Below are 17,778 nucleotides of genomic sequence, written 5' to 3'. Positions count from 1 at the left end.
CTAACTGCAGTTGCCATGGCGCCTGCACTAACCCTGTCTCACGCAATGTCCCCGAAGCGAAACAGTCCCACGTACTCCCTTAAATCTCCAGCTGTCCCTCCATTCCAGCTGTCTCGGGCTCTGAGCCAGAGCACAGTAAATAAAATACTTCTCTGCACATTACTGGACACCTGTCAAGCATGCTTGCCTCTGTTGCTTGGGGATTGAGTAACTCCATTCATGGCACAGCGACCCTCCACACTCCACATACACACCAAAAAGCAGAGGAAAAAGATTAAACTGAAGGGAGTTTAAGCTACTTTTGCATTTACACCTGCTGAATAAAGAGAGAAAGAGAGACACAACAAACTGCATGTGCTGCTATGGACTTCACGTGTCCACAAGATGGAGCCAAACTATAATAAGTCAACACAAATAACCCCAAACCCCTGAAACCGCCTTTGACTGTTTATTTTAGTTCATTTACACATACATCAGTGTTAGCAGGTTGAGTTACCTTTTCCCCATCCACATCACACTCACAGCCAGGTGAAAACTGGAGTTCACACTTAAAGTCAAATAAAATAAATGATATTTTGGTTATTTTTGAGAAGGATTTTGTTGACATCTGCACTTCATGTTCTGTCTTTTTATAGAACACATTTTAAACATTTTCAAACTTTGCTTTGTTTGCCTGCTCTGCTCACATCTCCATTTTTGGAGATGAACAACAGTTGCCTAACTTTTCATAAATATTTACACTGAGCCATGCACGTGTTTTATTTTGGTGAGCAACCCAGCGTGAAGATCACAGCAGAGGAGATCCTGTTCTCACTGCTGTCCTGTAGTGAGGACTTTGGCAAGGATCATGATGATAAGTCATTAAACTGTGAGTTGAGATGCTGCAGGTTAAGGCTCAACTCTTCCCCTTTAGTTTATGTTTTTAAGTGCATCCTGCTGTTGGATACTTCAGTTCAGCTCTTTGCTCTAACAGTACAGGAGCCCCTGCAGAGTCTGGATCAGACTGTGCTGCTGCATTGTAATTTAACAGCTGATTCGACCCCTCCTCCCCACCTCATGCTGGGAGTCCGACGCTTCCTGGCTATTTATGGCAGATGCCCCTCTGTCGAGGCCGCTCTCTTCAGCCCATACATGGTTGCTGTGGGATGAGGTTACCATGCCGATTTTGGCCCGCACTCCCCACAAACCCCATGGAAGCAGTGTTGTGTCGCCTCTCACTGTTAGTTTAACCTATCAGACCAGGGTCCCCAAACCTGCGGTACAAGAATGGAGATTGAAGAACCACAGCTTTGGCTTTCGGAATAGTTTGAATATCCCGTTACTGTAGGAGCATCAGTCTATTTTAGATCCCCTTTTGTGTATTTTTCTCAGCATCACCCCTGTCTCTCACTCCTTCACCCCTCTCCTGCAACCCCCACTCCCTCTCATTCTGTCTCCCTCTCTCTTCTTCTTCTCTCCTTCTTTACTCGACTGTTCCTGGACTGATTTATTTGGCTCGGCGCAGCAGAGCTAGTGGGAAAGCACCTGGTTATATTTGTCGGCTGTTTAGGTTGGATCTGCTTCATGGTGGCTGACTTTGGATCGTCTGATTGGGTTTACCTGCACACACCTGTGCCTCTTGCCTCCTTAGCATCCGGTTTGCTGTGAATAAGGAACCAGTGAGACCTTTTCTCGGGATAAATAGACTTCACCTGTGATGCATTTCTCCCTTTCTCTCGTTGTTGGAGCCAAAGCACAGTAAGTATTGTTTTCCCTTTCCTAGTTATATATATTATTTATTGCCATATATATATATATATATATATATATATATATATATATATATGGCATCAGACAAAGTAATGAAACCATTCAAATTCAAACAGAACTTTCCTCACACCTGATGTGGTAAACAAGAACTGAGGTGGTAACATTTGCTTTGTGTCAGCTTGTGTTTTTTTTGTGTATAAATTCAGGTGTGAGAGTAAAATTGGACACAATTTTAACTCATTTTATAGGATATAAATCTGTGATAACAAGTTGTTTTGCAAAGAGCATCATGCCACAAAGTATCACGTTACTGCAGAACCCGGGACAAACAGACAGGGCAGAAAGACAGAGGACAGCAGCTCTTTCTACTGTGTCAGTCAGAGCGCCTGGTGGATTTCAAGGTTTGGCAGTCAGTTTAAGAATTAGACCCAGTAGGGTTGTCCAAAGTATGGAAGTACAAATACATATATGATACCACGTGTTCAGAAAATATGATATATGATATCTGCATTTGATAGTATAGGAAACACAGAAGCTATAAAGAAATAAAAGTTACAAGCCAAGGCTGTCTGGATGTTAACATTAGTATATTATGGTTTGTGCCCAGTGAATTTTTCTGCACCGCCGTTGTGTGCAGGCTGTCAATGAAGACAATCAGCACGTTTTTATGTGCTTAGAACTTGTCGATCTTTTTTGCCGTCGTATCCAAAGAGGTATTGAGTATTCTTTTTTATGCTTTTATTGCGTCAAAGCTGAAAATTCTTGCACCGTGACAACCATATCACCTCCTAAAGTGTCTTCAACTTTGGGAAAGTCATTCATTGTCAATCTTTGTTATTTTTATTTTTAAATTTATTTATTTTTTGCCAAATGACCCAGAAGAAGGAGCAAACTTTGGTGCCATAACTCTGCAGTCCTGGAGTGGTGTCTCAAGTGACCACATGGGTGTTAGCATTCCAAGCTCCAGATTATGGCTGCGTCGTGGTGGTGGTGGTGGTGTGTGTGTGTGTGTGTGTGTGTGTGTGTGTGTGTGTGCAGCTGATCTATGGGCTACACGTCGGGCTGGTTGGTGTGTTGTTCCAGCACTGGCTGGGCGCCATTTCTCAACAGTTTTGTTTTTATAGTGAGTGCATGTCATCCCAGTTGCCTGCTTGGTGCTCTGCACCTGCTGCACCCATCAAAATGAATAGACAGGTGTACTGGCCAACCTCATGCTTGACCTTATGCTGCTGGATAGTGTTCATCTGCATAAAAAAACAAATTTGTGCACATCTCCAAACATGTTTGTATGATGCACGCACTAAGTCACTGAAGGCCTCCATTCTTTCCTAAAGTAGGTTAACATATGTATGAACAAATGCATGTATGATTTGTTGCCTCTGGTTACACTGGCGCTTCTTCGTTGAACATCAAACCAAAAACCTCTCTTTTTATTCTAGGCAGAGGTGAAAGTTATTATGTTGTTGGTGGTGTTTGCAGGATGAAAGCAAATGAAATGAAAGAATTTAGAGAAAGAATTTAGTTAGTCAGAACAGCAACATTAACATTGTGACCTGTTGAATGTGGTCTCATGCACCATTTCATTTGTAGCTTGTGCTCAGCACCCTCTGCTCTTACTGTCAGCACTGTGTGTCAGAGGTGCAGAGCTGTTCACGGGCTCCTGCTGGCCTGCTAACATCCTGAACTCTTTCTGAGCGCATGGCTGCTGTTTGGGTTACACGTGACATGAATCAGTGATGATGGCCACTGCATGCATGCTCATAAATGGGCTCTGTATTCCAGGATGTTCACTGTGAATCACGTGCCGTGAAAGGCTAATGATGAATCGATTTCTGCATGATTTGTGTGACTCTTTTGTCTGCGCATGAGTTCACATTAAGTTTCCTCATCATGTTACATAACGTGAAGATGTTCCTGGACTTTGTAACTTTAGGAAAAAACAGCCAAATCCCCAAGTAACCATTGCTGGCATGAAATCCTCCTCTTCCTCCTCTTTCTGTCTCTCCTTCCTTTTCCTACCCTGTTTATCAGTTGCAGAACTTCATTAGTGTCCCTCCTCAGCACTGTCTGTCTCTTTGTGCTCATTGATATCCATATAAGAGCAGAACAGAGCAGAGCACATTTTGTGTTGGGCAGGAGTTGATGCAAGGCAGCAGAGAGGAACGCAGATCTGGATCTAAAGAGTGAGCAGCCAGAGTTGGTGTATGAGGAAGGAGGAAGGATGAGGGCTCTGCTCTGCTGCCTCAGGCTCTCAGTCGACCCGAGTATTTGTTTGTGTGTGAGAGAGAGTTTGGATCTCGAACGCCTCCTGCATGTGTGTGCAAGTGTTTGTAGTAGTGCATGTGTGTCAGTGCCTCAGTGCACATTAGTGCATTTGTACAAGCTTATCTAAACACGGAACATTTCTCCTAATAAAGGCAGGCTTGGTTGCAGCACAGCGTCTGCTGCTGCCAGAAATGCAAAGATGTCTCTGATTTCTAATTACTTCACTGACATAACGATTTCCTCCTGGATCTACAGGAAGTCATCAGTTATTGTTAAAACACAAGTAGTTAGAAGTAATATCTAAGAATGTGTTTCAGTAACTGAGGATGGTCATTGCATGACGGTTGGCGGTTGAGTTAAAATTAGAGCAATTAGTAGAATAACTGATTTGTTGATTGATAGGAAATTATGTCAAATATTTGTTAGTAGCAGCTTCTTAACATGTAAGGACTTGCAGTCTTTTTTGTCATTTATGATTGTATATTAAAAACTTCCTTGGGTTTGGGAAGTTTGGTTGGACAAAGGAGGCCACCTGAAGACGTCACTTTGGACTCTGGGAAGTTGTGACCATTTCTCAGTTTTTTGACCTTCTACAGACTAAACAATTTGTCGATTAATTGTGAGAATAATCAGCAAAATTCATCAATAATAAAAACAGCTGTCAGTTGCAGCTCTAGTTAAAATCCTGTCAGTGTGGTTGGCCTGTATGACCGACGTGCTGCTGAACTTCACAGCTTAAAGTCTGACTAGCAAAGAGGTGCTTGTGATGTTGCGTCACATGTGGTTTTGTTGGGTTTCACCTCGTGGTGTTTACATGATGTCCTGGGTGTTGAGTTTTATTGAGTTTCACATTTGTTAAAGTGCAGTTAAAATTAGAGCAAGTTGTCCTGTTGATGCGGACGGTTTTGGGTTTTGTTTGTTTGTTTTGTTTTTTGTAGCTGGTAACACGTCAAGATGAGAAAACAAATCGTCATTTGACAGAGAGACAAACCTAACAGCTGAGGTGATGAGTGCAGCCCATTCACCAGAATAAAATGCTGGCATTGCATGTTTCTGCAAACCACACATATGTTACATACATGTCACTTCTGAAGGGACGTATTTCACATTACATGTAGAAGAGCTGAGTTCCTCATCTAGAGGATGACAGGATGTGGTGGTGAGACGGAGGACAAGCAGCGAGATGTTAAAAACGTGTTGGGACTTCAGGACTTTTCCAGACATGTTTGTGGTGATGAAACCAGGTATTTTAAGCCAAAACATAATCTTTTTGTAGCCTGAGTCAAGTCGATTTTGGAAAAAATAAAGAAACATGCAGAAACGTACAATGCCAACATTACTTCCGGTGATTGGGTCGCTGGGCGATAACCGTGAAAACTGTAACGAACAGGCTGCAGGTTATACAAGTGAGACACAAGGATTTTCTTTAGAACATCCAACCTGAAGATGAGGAAGCTTCCTGTGTAAGCCCAGATGTTAAACATGAGTCATGATGTCTGACACAAGTTCCCATGTTGTCACTGACCCGCTCACCCACGGTCCACCTCAGTTTGGTTTCTTAGAAGGATTTACGTGTTGGGTTGTAACCCGGTGGGGTTTGCTTCTCAGAAAAGCTTTGTGAGTGATGTGTCTTCTGAAGTTGTTAAACATGTGCAGCCGTTGAGGCACAGAGTGAGTGACGGAGGACGTATCGTGTTTGGTGTTGCACAGGCTGGGAGTCGGAAGGAGGCGCAGACGGAGAGCTGACAGAGACGGATGAAGAAGCAAATTCAGAAACAAAAAACTAAGACAAAAGTAACAAGGAAAGTGAGAAAGGGAGGACGGAAAAGGAGTTGATAGGAATGAGTAGGAGGTACCAGAGGGGACAGTGAGACGGATGGTGAGGATGACAAATCTGGGGAATGTAAGAGCAAAGGAGTGGGAAAGAAAACAAGGCAGAGCGGAGAGCAGGCGTGGACACGGTCCCCTGGTAAACACGGCCGGCTGGCTGACAGTGTGACCTCTTCCCCCAGGCAGCCACTCACAACACATGTTGCCTTATTAGGGGCGTCTACAGGGAGCGGAGGCAGGCCGGAGAAGGTGGTGGGTGGTGGTGGGGTTGTGTGTGAAAGGGTGAGAAAAAGATGAGGCGAGTGAGTGTGCAAGTGAGCAGGACTAACACAGACACAGAGTCCAAAGGTGCATGGCAAGAGGAAAAGACTCAACTAGCACAGGTTTATTTCCATTTCCAGGAGGTCTGGTGCGACATGCTGTCAGATCTTACAGTAATAATACATCATTCAGTGGTATTGCACTGAAGTTTTTCAATGATGGGGTATTTTTCTGGGAGAAAGAAGAGTGAAAATGAATGCTTTTACTTCCATGTGTCAGGCACACTAGGTTTTTCCAGCTTTGGTGAACGGGTGTCACGTCAAGATGAAGATCATTTTTGTGTTGCGTTCACTTGCTCTCTGTCGGTGTCTTCCAGCTTCTGCAAGACATCATGTTACGATTCAATTTAGCTGAACCAAAGAAGCTAATCAGTCTGACAGGCATTGTTTTATTTTTGGTAAGGGCACTGTGATCCTGAGTCAAAGAGAAGTAAATTTTTTGTTATATTTACTTCACTGGCTCGCCTTCTTCTGAACAATAACTGGTGCTAACTCCCTGTTGCTTATCCTACTGTGTGATAAGAGCTACATATGGAACAAAATATGATTTTAAGCCAACAGGTACCTGCACGTCATATGGAAGAAGAAGAATCAGCTTTATTGGCAGTATATATATTTTTACATACACACACTGAATTCGTCTTCTGCATTTGACCCATCCTTAGTTGAACACACACATGCAACACCCAGTAAATTACATGCAGTGAAACACACACAGGAGCAGTGGGCTGCATCTTTATTTTGTTTGTTTATTCATTTATTTCATTTGAAGGGTCAGGTTGTGGAAGTGAGCAGAGGTGGAAACTCAGTTTGAGATATGATGATTAGTCATGTGACTGGACGTACACACACACACACACACACATGTGCGTTGTAACCTGTCCCGCCTCCTTGTCTGGCTTGCCTCACACAACCAAATGCGATGACAAACACAAGTGGGAGTTTGTCACCTCTTAGAGGAAACGGCGTCTGCACCCAGTGTGTGTGTGATTGTGTCTGTAGTCCTGAAATCACAGCAACTCGTGACGCAGAGTTAAGGCTTGTGTCAATGTGTGTGTGTGTGTGTTAGCATATGGCCAGAAACTATGAAAACTGTTCTACTACAATTGCACGTGACATCTTAATAAAGTAAGAATATTGCAACCATAATGTGTTTCCAGCACTACGCTGAATTTTATAACTCGTGGATTCCTGCTGCATTAGAAAGGATAAAAAGATGTCACACTGATGTCATAATGATATCAATCTTAATTCTAATTTCTAGCTTTAGTTTGTGGAAGCGTGATCATGGCTGGAGCATGCCTGATGTGTGCGTGTGTCCAGGATAGCTTCTGACTTCCAGGAGGCCTGGACCCCATACCACCCCCTGCAGCCCTGCTGGCTCCCACCAATCCTGTTCCAGAGTTTTTATCATCAAGGCTAATTTCTGCCTGTAATCTGATTAGGCCTCTGAGCTGCTTTAGCACCCTGCTGTGCTGTCTCTCTCAGCTCCCTCGCGTGTGCGCACGCATGCACACACACACACACACACACACACACACACACACACACACACACACACACACACAGTATGACAGCTAGTCTGTGTTGGCTGTAGCTTGCTGTGTAGCTGGTGCAGTCGCTCTGCTGTGTGCTCTGTCGTCCCTGTGTGTGTGTGTGTGTGTGTGTGTGGTCGTCCATCCCTGCCTGTCTCCTTGCTGGTAGCGGCCCTGGTTTCCACCGCTGTGCCCGGAGGGGCGTCATAGCAGCTGGGCATCCTTCTGTTCTTCTCCCTAAACATGTTTCGAAACCCGTGGATCTCTAGCTACCATGTGAACCATGTGCAGTCCTGTGGCCAAGGTAAGGCCTGTGAGAGGGGAGGGTTTGGTATGGCTATAGGATGACTTAGGATGACTGCGTAACCCACTTGAATACCCTTAACTCTATAGACTGTTCGAGGGGACTTGGCTAAGGCAATTTAGCTCCATGCTGAGACAGAGCTGCTGGCTGTTCGGCTTGGCAGGAGAGGCTCAGAGGTGGTGTAGTTTCCTGGTTGATTTGTTGTTTTACTCCTCTTTGTCTGGTTGGATCATGTGAAACAAGAGTTACTCGTCCCTGTCTAATGAATACATACAGAAGGCTTATCTGTCAGCACAGTCATAGGCTGCTTCGATTGAATGGAGTCGTTCAACAGGTGTGTGCTGCTATGTGCTATCTGCTTGTCTCGCATGTTCTTGTCAGTGCAGTCTGCCACTGCCTGCTGAGATGGATGCTGTTTATGTCTCAACCAGCAACCTTTACAAACAGATTGTGTGCAAGTGAAAGACCAGTTCACTCAGGGACTCTATTTTGCACCTCTGAATATTTTTAGAAAACCCCCCTCCTCAGCTCGCTCCCTTTGGGACCGTCAGCAGCCTAAGCTGCTCTTTGGCACTGCCAGCCTTGAGCCTTGTGCTGCTTGTTTTGTTGACAACCTGCAGGCGTTTCCAAAGAAAGCCAGACTGACTTCTGTGCAAGGGGCTTTCCAGACAGATGCATGTACACCTACACAAGACTCCCACGGGCTCCCGAGATCCTGAATGTTCAATGTCATTAAATTTATGCATTTAGCTTATGAAAATAAAAGCGCCAAAGTTGAGAATTGCCTTCATGGCTCGGTAGTCATCCAGATTTCTGGTCTTGCTTAAGCCTGTTTCGGACTCGTGTCATGCTTTACATTAAAACAAGTCACCTTTGAGTCACACAACACTGAGAACTCTTGAACTTGATGTTCAAATGAGAGTTAGGGCTCTGCTTCTACCACCACACAATTCACTTCCTTCACTTTCTGTCCTGCCAAATGTTCCCGGCTGTATTGCCACGCAGTCTTTGGAGGCCAAAATAAGCCCGACGTGTTCTGGAGTCTTCTGGAGCAGTAACACGATCTGTCTCCTATGCTGGGATGGAGTTTTACAACAGGCTGCAGTCGGTGTGACGTGAGAACGAGAGGGTCAGCTATCAACTGGGAACTGGATGTAAACTTTCTGGGTAACTTTTCTTGAGAAGTGACTCATATTCAAAACCGATCGGCGCGTTGCTAGCGTGAGTTCTGGGAGAAGGAAAGTGACCTCACATAAACCACTTATCATGTATCATCATGTTATCGCCATTGGATTTTTATTCGGATATATTTAAATGATCCCGTGGCCAAACTCGCGTGAGTGATGCAAGACGAAATGTCACTTCGCTTTTTGTGTGGACACACCATTACGCTGCTCAGGTTAGAAAATTGTCTGCCAGGAATGTGGCCAAGGTGGAGTTCACAGTAAATTTCTTTGACTTTGACTGAGTCCTGTCCTTCTTTTTAGGAATTGGATCTAAAGCTCCCACAAAACTTTGCAGCTCAACCTCGTTGCCAACAGAAGCCTTAAGGTGAGTTTTTAGGCACTGGTCAAATAGCAAGGTAAGGAAAATATTATTATTTATTGTTTTGTTGTTTGTTGTTTACCAGAGGGGTTGATTTAATCGCATGTCACAAAGTTTTAGTTTTTCTGCTTGAAGGTAAAAAGTGGACCTACAGAAATGATATATTTATTTTGTATAAGAGCATTTCCATTCATCTCACCAGGATGGGGATATGTAAAGATGTAGGTTTACTCCAGCAGACTGCTTTATCTTAACATGCACAGTAAGCATTAAACGCTGGAGACGCCTGGAGCAGCTTATCCTAACACACTTTTTGCTCACATGGCATTAAAGCCATAATACCACCTGCACTTTTAACAAAGCCCCCTTTTGCTTCAGTTTTCTGCTGGTTGTTCAGCATCAAAATCTCAACTCAGGAAGTAATTTAGCTTCACCCCGACAGAAAATGTAAAGTGAAATTCACTAATATAAAGAATAAAGATCATTTTTAATAAGCAGAAACATATTCTGAGCTCTAAGCTGTGGTGGAGACCGCCTGCAAACAAATATACGCACAACTTTTTTCTGCATTTGAACATAAACTCTGAATGACAAGCCATTTTAACTGATCTGCTCCTTTGAAAAAATACACGAGTTTGATACTCCTCTTAGCTTTTATTCCAGGGGCTTTGCACATGCACACAAATGATGTATGAATAGTGTACATTAAAGGAAAATGTGAATTAAAGTGTTTTAAATTGAAATGAAACTGCCTAAATAAGAAACAGTTTGTGGAGCTTTTGGACACAAAAGAGGCGACTTTATTTATCCTGGCTTGTGTGACATGTTGGCTGTGACATGTAAAAACATTAAGATGAAGACCTTGATTGTCTGTTTCCACTTGGAGGAGAGTCAGGACTTGATGACTGAGTTCTTAAGCTGGATCCAGTTGGAAGTGACTCCAACTGAGGTTCACCTTTACCTGCCATCACCTCTTTAAGACAAAGTGTTTGAGGCAGAGCCGTTGGTTGAAGTAGGAAACTAGGCGCAGTTTATTACTCAGTAAATCCTAATAAATGCCCATCCTCCTATAATAACCATTTATTTTTGAGATGGAAGCAATTCTGATCAACTGTTATTATTCAATATTTTAGGTTGATTATGAATTTAAAATATAATACGCTTCATTTGGATAAAAGCTTGTCATTCTGTTTTCTCATTCAGTTTTCAGAGTGATTTCTCCGTGGGTGACAAGACCACTTTGGTCAAGAGTGTTTCAGAAACAGATGCCAAACTTCTGGCTGCCCTCCCTAAGGGTGTGCATTGGTTCTGAACACACACAAGAAATCAAAATAAGACAAATATCTTGTTATCTTTGACGTTTGTTCTGAATTTTTGTTTTCTGCTCCACTATTCAGTTTCAGAGTTGAAGAAATATTTTGAGGGAGCCGTCACAAAGGATTTGGGAATGAACAGGTATCTTTAGGTCTCACTATTCTGGATTTTCACACAATCACACCTAAATATTTTCTTAAAACTAACTAAACTAAAAACTAACTCACCTTTACTGTCTGCCTTTTACCTCTGACAGGAAGGAGAGGATAGCCCGGCGCCTGGAGGGGATTGAAAATGAAGCTCCACCAGCGCTGGTGCCTGGCGGTTTGGTAGCCAACAGAATGCTGGAGGAAGATCCACCGCGCTACACCCGAGCCTCAGACCCCTGTGAGCCTTGTGTGATGGGTAAGCATGGCTCAATGCGCTGCAAAAATGTATTGGCAGTCATATAAAAAGAGTTGCTAAATTGTGTTTGTCAGTATTTCTTGCATTTTACAAGAAGTCAGTTCACTGATTGACCTTTTAATATCTCTGACATATTTTGTTAGAATAATTCTTGTGTCATGTGGGAGGGAAGGCAGCGAGCATGGTCAATAAGGCGCTAATACAATGCATAGCCTTGAGCTATGCACTGTAGCTGACATGATCTATAAATGTCGGTCTCTAATTGTCCAGTTGTAAACTTGTAGACTTGAAAAGTAAGTAATAAGTAATGATATTGTCAAGGAATCTTTCTAAGAATTATTTCCACTGTTTCTCACAGTGAGGCGCTACAGCAGAGAGGAGCTGGAAGCACCTCAGAAGCAGGTGTCATCTCCAGACAGATCGCCTCAGGTCAAAAGTGGTGTTGGCAGCGGCCACCCAGAGCCAGCCTTGGTGTATGTTGACCCAGTTACGTTATCCACCTCCTCCACACCCACATCTGGGCCCACGGACTCGACCAGTCTCAGTTCCAAGGCTGAACGCATCGCCCGCTACAAAGCCGAGCGTCGCCGGCAGCTGTCCGAACGTTATGGCATCCTCCTGGATCAGGAGGCAGACACCGATTACACACCACGCTACCGTTCCCGGCGTAACCCAGATGTCCCTGACCGACAAACGGGTGCCAGGCAAGACAGGCAGGAAGAGACGGAACAACGACGGGGGCCCAGGGTCCCATATCGCTCAGGAGTGGGCAGAGTTTACATGAGGACTCACCCAGATCCTGTTCCTGTTTCCACTTCCAGCTCCGCCCACTCAAACCAAGCCCCTCCCCCTGCTCAGGAAAGACCAAGAGGATTCTCGGAGCGGGAAAGAGTGTTGAACATGGAGAACTACCGGCGCGGTGGGGTGCAGGAGCGCTCAATCACTTCTCGGAGCAAAACCCAGGAGGAGCACCTGACCCCACCCCAACAGCAGCCCCACCCCCACCGGGACGACGCCCACCAGGAGCCAAGCCCCGCCTCCACCAGCCATTACAGAATCGCAGCAGTGCCCAGCTCCCCTCGCACCGCCCGCCGGGCCTCCCTGCCCTCCACTCGCTATGGAATCTCACCTGGGGATTTATTCATAGAGCAGCAGGCCCAGAGCATCCTCAACAGGCAGGGGTGAGTTTATAAAAGCATTCAAAACACAAACGAAAGTCCAAGACATGAGTCTGACACAGAGGATAACTCTTACTTAAGACATGGTAATGTTAAAATAACACACACAAAATTAAAGAAAATTAGGGTAAAAAAATCTAATATACCCTAAAAGTCTAAAATGAAGCAATAATACACGTTTTTAGGTGTGTATTCATGCCTATGTACATATAAGATCCATCCATCCATTTTCCATACCGCTTATCCATCAGGGTCGCGGGGTCTATGTACATTTAAGAGATTCTCATATTTATACTCTCAGTAAAAATAATACATAATACACATTGCGGTTATGTCCTCTGTGATTATTTATCCAAGTTGTAAAGAGTTATTGTTGTTGCTAGCCTGACTGTTAGTTGTCCATCTGCAATCCTGTAAGGCGTGGCTGGAGTCTGCTGACCAATCAGAAGCTGTGTTTCTGACTGAGAACCTTGTTTAGGCTGTACAATAACGCCCTCTACTGAATTTGTTGTTGACTACAATAAACTTACTTTTCTATGCTTTGATTACCTGACACGATGATCTTCCATTTTACAATTCCCATAGCCATACTAATGAGCTTTTTATTTGAAGACAGTAATGCATTACTGGACACTAACGTAATATAGTGACTTATTGACTTTCAAATGAAATTAACTTGCAATGTGTAATACTTAACATTTTCTAAGTAAACTTTCCCAACACTGTTGGTCAGAGTCAGAATCAGAATTTATCTCCTCTTCATCTAAACAGGGAATCAAACTAGGACTCATCAGGTTAAAAATAGTTTCTTTTGTCCTCTTAAAACATCACATCATCTATGCTTTATTAAGCCAAAATCAAAAGAACAGTGCTGTGTTAACTTTATACTTTGACCCAAAAACACATTGCACAAGATAACAAGAGTTCCAGAAAACGGTGGTACTTGACCCACTTCAGGTCACAAATATTCAGAGTTGGATCACCCTCTCAAAACATCCCCACAACTCTTTAAAACTGACCATTGTTAGCCAAAATTCATCCCCTGCACCTAAATCCTTGATAAATGAGTGTGACCGTGTGTGGCCTGGGATTCGTGAACAGCTGAGTGGTGTTGGTGAACCAGAGTTGATGGGGCGACAACATTAGTCAGCTCGATGCCTTGACCCAGTCGTCAGTAAATCACAGACTGACTCAGCACTTGTCAGCTTAGGCTGCACTCACATGCCCCCCCTCCTCTAATGCTGGACTGTTAACCCCTATGAAATTACATCTGAGTCCTGTACCCCGTCAGTGACTTTGACAATGTTGTCCCCTAAGACATGCATTTCCCCTCTTTAGAACCTGTTTTTAATAATGTGGTTGTGTGCTGGATTTCATCTGAGTGGTCCATAGGGGTTTGGCAATCAAGTTTTAGGTATTCACATATTTCTGGAGTGGACTTTGGCTCAGATACGTGACACAGCTGACTTGCTTGATAGCCCATGGATAAAGGATAAAGGCCCATGGTCAATTTTTGAGCTTTATTGACAGGTAAAATTCATAAAGACACAGCTATCTTGCTGAGATTAACATTTTTACAGTGTTACTAATGCTTTATTGGTAAGTAACAGTTTTTTCTTAGATGCAAAAAATACAGGAAAAGCAATACAGTTTTTCAAAAAAAAAGAAAAACCAACTTCTTGTAGTCTATCTGTTTTTAATGTCTAACTTGACTCAAAAGAGGTCGTTATGATCACTTTTTAGCCAGTATAAATTTACAATGTATGCCTGCCTTTGTCGCCTTATCACCTGCTTATGCTAGCTAGTATTAGTGTGTAATCATGTACTGTAGCACGAGCACTGTGTAAGTCCTTCATGCCATGTCAGATAAAGCAGAGGCCCATCAATTATGTCTGGCTTAGTAGTCTTGAATGAGATTAGAGAAACCTTTGACTAGCAGGGGTCAAAAGATTGTAGATGAAAATAGTTTGGCTTACTTTTTTGGCACGCAGACATCAGAGAGAGAGACTGGGAGCTGTTTGAACTAAGACTCAAATTTAAACCCAGGACATGCTGCTACTTGACCTTGTTGCAATTCTAGAGTAGGATTTGGGAGTTCAAGTTGGTCACATGATAGTCTCATGTCATAAACCTTTGTGCAATATTGTTCACGATATGTGCTTGAGGCAGACATTATGGATACTATACATCCCAACTCAAGATATCTAGTTGGATAGTAAAATTACGCCTTTTTAAAAAAAATCATTTAAAAGCCTTTTATGCCTATTGAAACAACATGGTATATGCCCTTTAGACCACCTCTTGTTTTAGATAATATAGAGCTTTGATTAGCTCTTTAGTTGAACTGGAATATCAGTGTCACTTATCCATTCCTTTCCTCAAGAATCCGAGTAAAGGAAAGATTGTCCAGGGATGAAACTGTCCAGAGACCCCCAGACTCCAGTCCAGACAGGCACCAGGCTGACAAACTCCATACTCTGGGGAACACTGCACAGTATTCATCACAGCGCTCAGAACCCACCCAGCAAAGGACCGTTCCCCAGCCTCAGCCTAGTCCAGGCCACCATCCTGCCCGTGGCCAAACCGCTCATCCACCTTCAGCTCCTGAGTACCAACATTCTGGCCCTGCTGTGGACACTCAGCCCTATTTGGCCATCCCTGCCCCAGTGGCCAGTGCCAAACTTCCTGGACCTCCTGAGGTACAACCACGAAGGAGAGTGAGTGCCGACCAAATCTATGCTGCCCACAGGGAGGCAAGAGTGGAGGCCAGACAGGTCCTGAAAGAAGATGCCCCCACAGAGGGTCTGCTTAAGAGCAGGAAAGCTGTGCTGCCCTCAGAGATCCGCCGACGAGAAAGAAGTGTGGATGATACTCAGAGAGGACGCCATGATGACATGGACTGGCAGAACTACAGCCCAGAAAGAAGGAGGAGGAGTCAAGGAGAGGAAGACTGGGATCGAGAGAGACCAAGAGAAAGGGGGAGGGAGAGAAATGTTCAGAGGATCAGAGAAAGAGGGAGAGATCATCTCTCTGGGCATGACAGCCATGAGGACAAAGTATTTAGACATTTGCAGCCTTCCCACACATCCGTACACCATCAGCCCAGACAGCTTCAATCCTCGGATCCTGTGTACCATCAAGAGCCCCGCAATCTGCATCAAGAGCCTCCAGCCCAACAACCGTATGAACCCACAAAGAGACAACTTGGTGCTCAAATTCAACAACAAGATCCTCAAAGGCAACATCACTATGACCAATTGAGAGAGTCACAGGAGCCTTTAATACCACAGCAGTCTCCAAGACAGCTGCAGCATGAGATCCCAAGACAAGAGCCTCAAAGTCGGCAGCAAGACTCCCTGAGAAAACAACAAGAGCCTCAGTTACATGAAGACTTTGAGCCTCAGAGGCACCGGCAGCAGGATCCATCGGAGCACCAGAGGTTTGACTCAGCTGTTTACCTCCAGAAGGGCTCTTCTTTGCCTCAGGTCAAAAACAGAAGCGTGGAGATAGGTGGAGGGCCCAAACCCAAGATACGAACCCGCTCCATGTCAGACATAGGTGTAAGCCAGCATTCTGCATTGTATCGTATGGAGAGGGCAGCAGCCGGCAGAGAGACGCTGAGAGCCTCGCATCCATCAGGGATGGCTAACGGGGATGTGGGCACCCTGGACACCAGGGTATCAGTAGCACAGCTGCGACACTCTTATCTGGAAAATGCCAACCGGAAACCGGAGCTGTAGGTCCATTGGCATGGGCTCTATGTCGCATTGCTAAATAACTGACTATATCATTCTAACTCTACATTTGGAGGCTGTTGTACATAAATAATCTTATAAACAAAGAAAATAATGCAGACAGAATTTCAGTCGGTGGCATGAAATGGTGAAAGGTGCAGTGCTAATGATATTTAGCATTTTCATGTTTGTTGTAATGTCTGCATGTTTTTGACTCACTTGTGCAAGTTAAAATCAGTTCTTGCAAGTTATCCTTTGAAAGTTTTCTGCATCTGCATGTCGCTCTTCACTGCTGGGCTGCAGTTGTGCTGTGCTTCTATGAGTCAATATCAAAGTATCCCTCTAACTTGAGTGCAGTTGCTGGTAAACTGCTAATCTACTAAAACAACATCAAACACAACCAACATTAATAGTTTTCTTGCTTCCACTCTTTGTTGTCGTCCTCGTCAATCTTCCTAAATGTATACCCCGCTCTAAAAGAGAGACTACCAAAGTAGATCTGTCAGCAATGGAGGCAGATCTGGCTAGCAGCACTGATCGGGACAGGGGCGCACGGAGGCCTCGACGCTACATCACTCCAGGAGACAGCCGCATGTCGGAGAGGTTTAGGACCCAGCCTATCACCTCTGCAGAGCGGCTGGAGTCAGATAGGTACAGGAGAGGCCGTCTGTGACGATCTGCAGGAGCTCTTCTGAATCATTTTGCTCATAAAGATCAATACAGTGAATTGGATGGCAGAGTATGGTTCAAAGTTGGCATTCAGATAATGATAATATGTAGTGGTTATTCTGTTGGAAAATGTAGTCTAAATACTGATGCTCAGTTTGTATTAATGTTTTCTGCAGGTCTTGTCTAAGTCCACAGTTACAGGATGGTGAAGGTACGTTCGGTTTATTGCGTATATGCACAATATATTAGCATACTTATTTATGATTTCATTTAATTTTTCTGTCATTTGAAGAAGTTTAAATACAGTTGGTATCGGGTTTTTTTTGTTACGTAGATGAAGAAAAACTGGATGAGAGAGCCAAGATGAGTGTGGCTGCCAAGAGGTCTCTCTTCAGGGTACACTTCCGTCTTAATCCACATTTCAATCAGAAGAACGCATGAATAATACTGTACATTTTTGAATTGATAATGTCAACTTTAACTGTTATGGCCACAGTTTTATAAACCGAAATACTGATGTTTTCCTGAAATATTCTTCCAGGAGCTGGAAAGAACATCAGAGGGAGGTGTTCCCAAACCACGATCTCGAAATGCTGCCGTAGAACGGCGTCTCAGACGGGTGCAGGATCGATCGCACACTCAACCCGTCACCAACAAGGAAGTGGTCAATGCTTCAAGGTAGAGCGTGGATTTTGCCTCCACTATCTGTCTCCCCTCCTTTTTAGTTTATTTTTTACTTGCTGTTGTCTTTCATTTTCACTTTTATTCTACTTTGTGGCATCTTCGGACACCTCTGTCGACTCTGAAGTCTTCATTTGTTCATCTTGTTTCCTTTTATCTTCACACACTAACATTTGCATCCCTAGCCCCGCTATAGTCAACACTAGTGTGAACAGCATCGGGTACAGCTGAGCCTGACTGCTAACTTAG

General features: G+C 44.0%; 1 protein-coding gene across 12 annotated transcripts in view; it reads left to right on the top strand.

The window, feature by feature from the left end:
• Positions 1–1,158: 1,158 nt before the first annotated feature.
• Positions 1,159–17,778, top strand: part of LOC124068784 (supervillin-like) — a 38,113-nt gene continuing 21,493 nt past the window's right edge. For 6 of the 12 annotated variants that reach the window (XM_046407250.1, XM_046407253.1, XM_046407252.1 and 3 more), the window contains exons 1-11: positions 7,815–8,003; positions 9,491–9,554; positions 10,752–10,843; positions 10,946–11,003; positions 11,119–11,267; positions 11,626–12,448; positions 14,829–16,181; positions 16,660–16,830; positions 17,025–17,059; positions 17,183–17,244; positions 17,390–17,526. In XM_046407250.1, coding sequence (XP_046263206.1) covers positions 7,943–8,003; positions 9,491–9,554; positions 10,752–10,843; positions 10,946–11,003; positions 11,119–11,267; positions 11,626–12,448; positions 14,829–16,181; positions 16,660–16,830; positions 17,025–17,059; positions 17,183–17,244; positions 17,390–17,526 — 3,005 coding nt within the window. In that variant the 5' untranslated portion in view covers positions 7,815–7,942. Of the gene's footprint in view, positions 1,738–7,814; positions 8,004–9,490; positions 9,555–10,751; positions 10,844–10,945; positions 11,014–11,118; positions 11,268–11,625; positions 12,449–14,828; positions 16,182–16,659; positions 16,831–17,024; positions 17,060–17,182; positions 17,245–17,389; positions 17,527–17,778 lie in introns of those variants that run through there. The other 6 variants (XM_046407254.1, XM_046407249.1, XM_046407255.1 and 3 more) reach the window with 5 other exon arrangements.

This window comes from Scatophagus argus, chromosome 13, assembly GCF_020382885.2.
Source record: "Scatophagus argus isolate fScaArg1 chromosome 13, fScaArg1.pri, whole genome shotgun sequence".
NCBI classification, from domain to species: Eukaryota; Metazoa; Chordata; class Actinopteri; family Scatophagidae; genus Scatophagus; species Scatophagus argus.
The sequence above is the reverse complement of the archived record's forward strand: the minus strand, read 5'-3'. Positions and strand labels throughout refer to the sequence as shown.